General features: G+C 54.7%; 1 protein-coding gene across 1 annotated transcript; it reads right to left on the bottom strand.

The window, feature by feature from the left end:
- Window positions 1–3,040: 3,040 nt before the first annotated feature.
- TUBB4A (tubulin beta 4A class IVa) lies at window positions 3,041–6,437 on the bottom strand. The gene is made up of 4 exons (XM_006779384.2): window positions 6,411–6,437; window positions 5,771–5,879; window positions 5,555–5,665; window positions 3,041–4,432 (listed from the first exon to the last, which is right to left on the bottom strand). The coding sequence occupies exons 3-4, from the start codon at window positions 5,613–5,615 to the stop codon at window positions 3,654–3,656; spliced, it is 840 nt and encodes a 279-aa protein (XP_006779447.2). The 5' UTR covers window positions 5,616–5,665; window positions 5,771–5,879; window positions 6,411–6,437; the 3' UTR covers window positions 3,041–3,653.
- Between the last annotated feature and the right edge of the window lie 6 nt (window positions 6,438–6,443).

Genomic DNA, 6,443 nt, shown 5'->3' with positions numbered 1-6,443 from the left:
CACCCGCTGCAAACCTCGGAGAGAAAGCTGCCTTCGAGTTCCGACCGAAGCCAGACAGTCCCGCTTCTCCCGTTTGAGTCAGGGTCCCTAAAGACTCGCCCGGATCTGGAGCTCAGAGTCTGCGACTCCCTTCCGATTGAAAACGCCAACCGCGCCCTCCTCAGCCAGCCTGCTCCGTGCACTCCGCACCTCAGAATTTGACTTCAGCACTGCGCCTCCTCTGAGTGTCCGTATGCGTTTCTCTTTCCTCCTAGTTGTAGGACTTCCACTCAGCCAGCAGTCCTGTGGTTCTGGGTGGTGTCCGTTCCGTCTTTTAGTTTCACTTTTGAAGTGGTTGTTCAAGGCAGCAAACTCCAGCGTTAACCTATGCCGCCATCTTGGTTCTCGACAAGTTCTTGTTTGCTTGTAAAAGGTCATCTGGCTGTTGCAGAAGGAGGATACAGTGCAGGGGTAGGGGTGGCGGGAGGGGACTCAGGGAAGTGATTGGGGTTATCTGTATGAACAATTACGGTGGCTTAGATCAGAGTATAGACAGGTGGTTACAGGACATAGTTTGAAGAAGAAACAATGGACTCAACAAAAGATAGGAAGAGTGTGCTTGGTGTGGGAAACGAGGAATCAAAGCTGATTCCTAGATTTGGGGTTTGAGTGAGAGGACAGCATTGCTTATTGGGAAAAGGGATGTTTTAGGGGTAGAATAGGGAGTCCTTTTGTGGCCACATTAGGTTGGAGATGCCAAAGACAGCCAAGTTCATTGCCTAGTCCAGTGGTCGGCAAACTGCGGCTCGTGAGCCACATGCGGCTCATTGGCCCCTTGAGTGTGGCTTTTCCACAAAATACCACGTGCAGGTGCGCATGTACAGTGCAATTGAAACTTCGTGGCCCATGTGCAGAAGTCAATATTTTGTGGAAGAGCCACACTCAAGGGGCCAAAGAGCCGCATGTGGCTCGTGAGCTGCAGTTTGCCGACCACTGGCCTAGTCCACTGTCTGCTCCACCACCCAGTGCTGTGCTGGGCCTGCTCAGATGAGGGTTGCTGTGGGCTGGATATCTAGGCTGCCTTTCTCACACTTCTCCTGCCTCCTGCCTGCCTGTGGTGGGGCCCAGGGGTGGTGGTGGTGGGTGGGGGAAGGCTGGGTCCCAGCATAGAGTGTGATGGGAATAGTTCATTGGCTCTCAGTATCCCTCCTTTCTTCTTTCTCTTCCTGCTGGTTTGCCTTCCTTTGTACTGCAGACGCTGAGAAGAACCACATTTCCTAGACTTCTTTGTTGCTCTGGTTTTGGATGCAGATTCTACCAACTAGAAATGCTTGAGAGTTTGGAAGGTAGAAGTGAGGAAGACCTCCCCTCCTCCGTGCGTGCGTGTGTGTGTGTGTGTGTGTGTGTGTGTGTGTGTGTGTGTGAATCCTGCTGGATATTTAATTAACTTTATATTCATTTTAGTTGATTTTTGCAGAGCACTCCAGTAGACCTATGTTCAGCTATGTGGGTCTTGGGAGGTGTTCTTGAACTTAATTAATGGCTCTGATGGCAGCCTGTTGGCTCTCCACCTTTCTCACTAAGCAGAGGAAGCAGCTGCCTAGTGGTCAGCTTTGTGCTGTGCTGGCCTATTCCTGGGCTACTCAAAATGTGGCCTCATAGGCAGCCTCACCTGGGAACTTGTTAAAAATGCAAGGTCTTGGGCCCCAGCCCTGCTGAATCAGAAACTCTAGGGTGGGGCCTAGGAAGCTGTGTGCTAGCAAAGTGTTCCTGGTGATTCTTTTGCACACTGAAGTTTAAGAATCACTTGCTTACAGCCCACTCTCTCAGTCCCTCCAACGGTGTTGTAATTCTTATATTAAATTCCTTTCTGCTTAATGTGCCTAGAATAGTCTTTACACTGAAGTGGAATAAGAGTTCTAGACTTAAACTGTCAGGCTTTGAACCCCAGCTCACTGCTTCATCGTCATGGGACCAAACTGTAATTTCCAAAGATGGCTCCAGCCTTATATCTCCCACCCCACATGCTCTCGGGGAATCTTGCCTCTCTGCACTCCGGAGGTGTGTGTAGAATTTACATCCCACTCCCTTGAACATGGACATGACTTTGAGCAGTCCAGAGGACACCAAGTGACTCCTGAAGCTAGGTCAGAAAAATGCAATGCATTTTGCTTGCTCTCCTGGGATGCTTGCTTTTGGGGACTGCTGTGAGGAAGCCCAAGCAGACTATGGAGGGGTACTGATGCTCTCATTCTATCTGCCTCTGTTGCATCCCCAGACGACAGTTGGCATTAACTTGGCAGCCATAGGAGTGAGCCACCTTGGAGTAAATCCCTCAGTTGAGATTCTCTAGCTGATGCCACGGGGAGCAGAGACAAGCTGCCTTTCCAAGCCCTGCCCAAATCACAGATTTGAGAACTAAATAAATGACTGTTGTTGTTTCAAGCCCCTAAACTTTTTGGGGATAGTTACACAAGAAAAGCTAATGGATATGCTTTGTATCTCTAAACCTTGGTTGGAAAGAAGACAAAAGCTCAGATCTTACAGGGTTCATGTGAGAGTTACATGAGATGAGACATGTCAGGACATCGAAGTGCTCCATCCGTGTCAGCGACTGTTATTCTGATAGGACTGTCCCTTGGATGCTAGTTCCAGGTTGCCATCTACCCAGTGCCCTTCCCTAAAGACTCCCCTTCTTCTTTCCGTACTTGCTAGATGCCCACAGAAAATGGCAACAGCTCCATTGCCAAGCACTCCTTGTGCCAGGCACTATGCCCATAAGAGCTCCTCGAATCCTCACAAACATTCCTGGGGTGTGTGTGTGGGGGATCATGGGGGCAAATATACAATCCCATTTTACAGGTGAGCAAATCGAGGATCAGAGAGTACAAGTGCTTACCCACACCACACAGTTAGTGGCATAGCCCCGTCTCACTCTAGAATTTCTGCCCCCTTTCTTCCTCCCCAGATTAGACTTCCCTTCAGCACCCACCTCCATCCTTTAGGGGGAGCACTTGCTTGTTGGCCTTCCCACAGGAAGACGGAAAATGTACTCAGCAGAAACATGACAAGACAACAATTTATTTATTGAGGGTGAGCCAGAGGGAGGAGGTGGGGCGGGATGGGGGCACAGCCTCTCTTGTCCACATGTTCCAGGGCTGCTTCTCCCCACACAGCTGCCCTCCACCAGCCCTGGAAAGCCAAGGTCAGTTGGAGTTGAGGGGAGTGAGTTCAGGGATAAAACAGGGGGCTTACAGAAGCCAGAGAGCAGGTGGGGTCAGAGGGTGGTGGGGTCAAAGGTGAGGCAAGGTCGGAGGTGAAGGGAGGCTCAGAGGGAGAGGGGGTCGAAAGTAGACTGGGGTTTATTTGTCTGGGGGTACATTGGGGTGGTGGGTGAGGTCATAGGTGAAGGAGAGGTCACGGAGAAACAGAGTTCATGGAGTTAAATGTGGGCCAAAGTGGGGCTCAGGGGTCGAAGGTCAGCCGAGATCAGGGGAGAAGTCAAGGCTGTAGGGTCAGAGGGTCAGAGCTGAGTCAGGCTTGGTGGTGCTGCAGGGTTCTCAGGGGCCCAAGTGGAGCTCTAAGGGGTCAAAGGTGAGCAGCCCAGCGGGGGTGGGGGCCGGCAGGGGTGAATGAATGAGGTGGTCTAGGCCACCTCCTCCTCGGCCTCCTCCTCAAACTCGCCCTCCTCGGCCGTGGCGTCCTGGTACTGCTGGTACTCGGACACCAGGTCGTTCATGTTGCTCTCGGCCTCGGTGAACTCCATCTCGTCCATGCCCTCGCCCGTGTACCAGTGCAGGAAGGCCTTGCGCCGGAACATGGCGGTGAACTGCTCCGAGATGCGCTTGAACATCTCCTGGATGGAGCTCGGGCACCGTCAGGGCGCGGTACTGCTGGCTGCCCCGGCTGGTCAGCGGCGCGAAGCCGGGCATGAAGAAGTGCAGGCGCGGGAAGGGCACCATGTTCACGGCCAGCTTGCGCAGGTCCGCGTTCAGCTGGCCGGGGAAGCGCAGGCAGGTGGTGACCCCGCTCATGGTGGCCGACACCAGGTGGTTGAGGTCCCCGTAGGTGGGCGTGGTCAGCTTGAGGGTGCGGAAGCAGATGTCGTACAGGGCCTCGTTGTCGATGCAGTAGGTCTCGTCCGTGTTCTCCACCAGCTGGTGCACGGACAGCGTGGCGTTGTAGGGCTCCACCACCGTGTCCGACACCTTGGGCGAGGGCACCACGCTGAAGGTGTTCATGATGCGGTCGGGGAACTCCTCCCGGATCTTGCTGATGAGCAGCGTGCCCATCCCGGACCCCGTGCCCCCGCCCAGCGAGTGGGTCAGCTGGAAGCCCTGCAGGCAGTCGCAGCTCTCAGCCTCCTTCCGCACCACGTCCAGGACGGCATCCACCAGCTCCGCGCCCTCCGTGTAGTGGCCCTTGGCCCAGTTGTTGCCGGCTCCGGACTGGCCTGAGAGGGAAGGGAACCGGACACACGGGCTGTTGTGGGAAGAGCCTCCCCAGCCCCTCCCCCAGCCATCCTCGTGGTTGAACAACAATGACAAAATTATTATGATAGATAACATAAATTATTATACTTTTGTTGTGATGATTATTCATTGTCCTCTCTGCTTCCATCCTTGCCCCTCCCTTCAGCTGTTCCCCCTGTCTTGTACATCCTTCCTGCCTTTCCATGCCCTAATCACCTTTTAGGCCGCAGACATTAATAACAATAATGATTGTGAAAACAACAAGTGCTTTATTTACCTTTTTCTCGGTGCTGGGCATTGTTCTAAATCCTTTATACATATATATTTTAAAAATATATTTTATTGATTTTTATACAGAGAGGAAGGGAGAGGGATAGAGAGTTAGAAACATCGATGAGAGAGAAACATCGATCAGCTGCCTCCTGCACACCCCCTACTGGGGATGTGCCCTCGGCCAAGGTACATGCCCTTGACTGGAATCGAACCTGGGACCCTTGAGTCCGCAGGCCGACCCTCTATCCACTGAGCCAAACCGGTTAGGACTAAATCCTTTACACATATTAATGGCTTTGAGCCACACAAGCCTGTGAAGTAGATGTTTTAACCCTATTTTAAAGATGAGGAGATGAGCACGGAAATACTGCCCAGAGTCACCCAGCTGACTGGATCAGTGCCTGAGCTCTACTTGCTTATATTGCCATCCTCCCTTCGTCCACCAGGGTGCCAGCTCCAGGGGAGAAGAGAGCTTGGTCTGTTTTGTTCTCACGTGTATCCCCCTGGGGATATAGTAAGACCCGCATGCAGTAGGTGCTCAATACATCTGTGTAGAATGTATGAAGTGGCAGAGCTGGGGTTTTCATGCAGGAAGCCTTCCTTACCCACCCCCACCCAACCCCAACGCACCCCACCCACCCCTGCCACTGTATCAGATGCCTCCCCTGGGCTCCCACAGTCGCCAGGCTGGCTGTCGCCAACACAGCCCTGACTGCCTTCTCTGTGTCCCGCCCTGGGCTGTGGGGCCTGTGGGGGTGAGTTTTCACTAAGCATTTGGAAGTCAAAGGAGCAAGGGGCTTCCCTGCCTGTACTCCATGCCTGGCACTCACCGAACACAAAGTTGTCAGGCCGAAAGATCTGGCCAAAGGGGCCGGAGCGGACGGAGTCCATGGTGCCTGGCTCCAGGTCCACCAGCACGGCTCTGGGCACGTAATTTCCTCCTGCCGGGAAGCAGATGGAGGTCAGCTGGGGTGAGCGCCAGGAACCAGCATGCAGTCCCCCCATGCCTTCCCACCCCCACTCCAGAAGGTGCCCCTGCATCCTACCTGTGGCCTCATTGTAGTATACGTTGATTCTCTCCAGCTGCAGGTCGCTGTCCCCATGATATGTGCCCGTGGGGTCGATGCCATGCTCATCACTGATCACCTCCCAGAACTAGAGGGGTGGTGGTGGTGGGGTAAGAACCAGTAGAGAGGGAGAGGGGATCCAGGCCTGCCTTGACCTCCATCTTCTGGGCTCAGGACCGCCAACCACCTCCCTGGCTGCCACCTGTCCCCCAGCAAGGTGAACGGGGGCCCTACAGGCATGGTGGGGAGGCAGGGATGAAACAGCAAGAAGGGAGAGGTGGGGGCAGGGTGAAGCAGAGTCGCCAGCCAAGACTGCTGGTGTCAGTGCACCCTGGCTGCAGCCAGCGCGAGAGTCTGGGACTCTTTGTGCGTGTGCAGGGGACAGTGGGCCAGCTGTGAAGCCAGCTGTGGCCAGCAGACAGAGGCTGGTCCCCACCCCCATTGGCCTCTTTGTTCGCAGCCTGGTCCAGCCCCCGAGCCCCCTCCCTCACCGTCCCTGGGGTGCTGGCCTCCTGGAGACCCCGTTGGCCAAAAGGCCCAAGGTCGGGAAGCTCCGCGGAGTTCAAGGGCCCCGCTCCACTGGTCTCAGCCACCTCCCGGGGCCCGGTTCCCCGCGCACCTTGGCCCCAATCTGGTTGCCGCACTGGCCGGC

Source organism: Myotis davidii, unplaced genomic scaffold (genome assembly GCF_000327345.1).
Source record: "Myotis davidii unplaced genomic scaffold, ASM32734v1 scaffold341, whole genome shotgun sequence".
In the NCBI taxonomy this organism is placed as follows: Eukaryota; Metazoa; Chordata; class Mammalia; order Chiroptera; family Vespertilionidae; genus Myotis; species Myotis davidii.
This window is presented reverse-complemented; position numbering and strand designations above follow the sequence as displayed.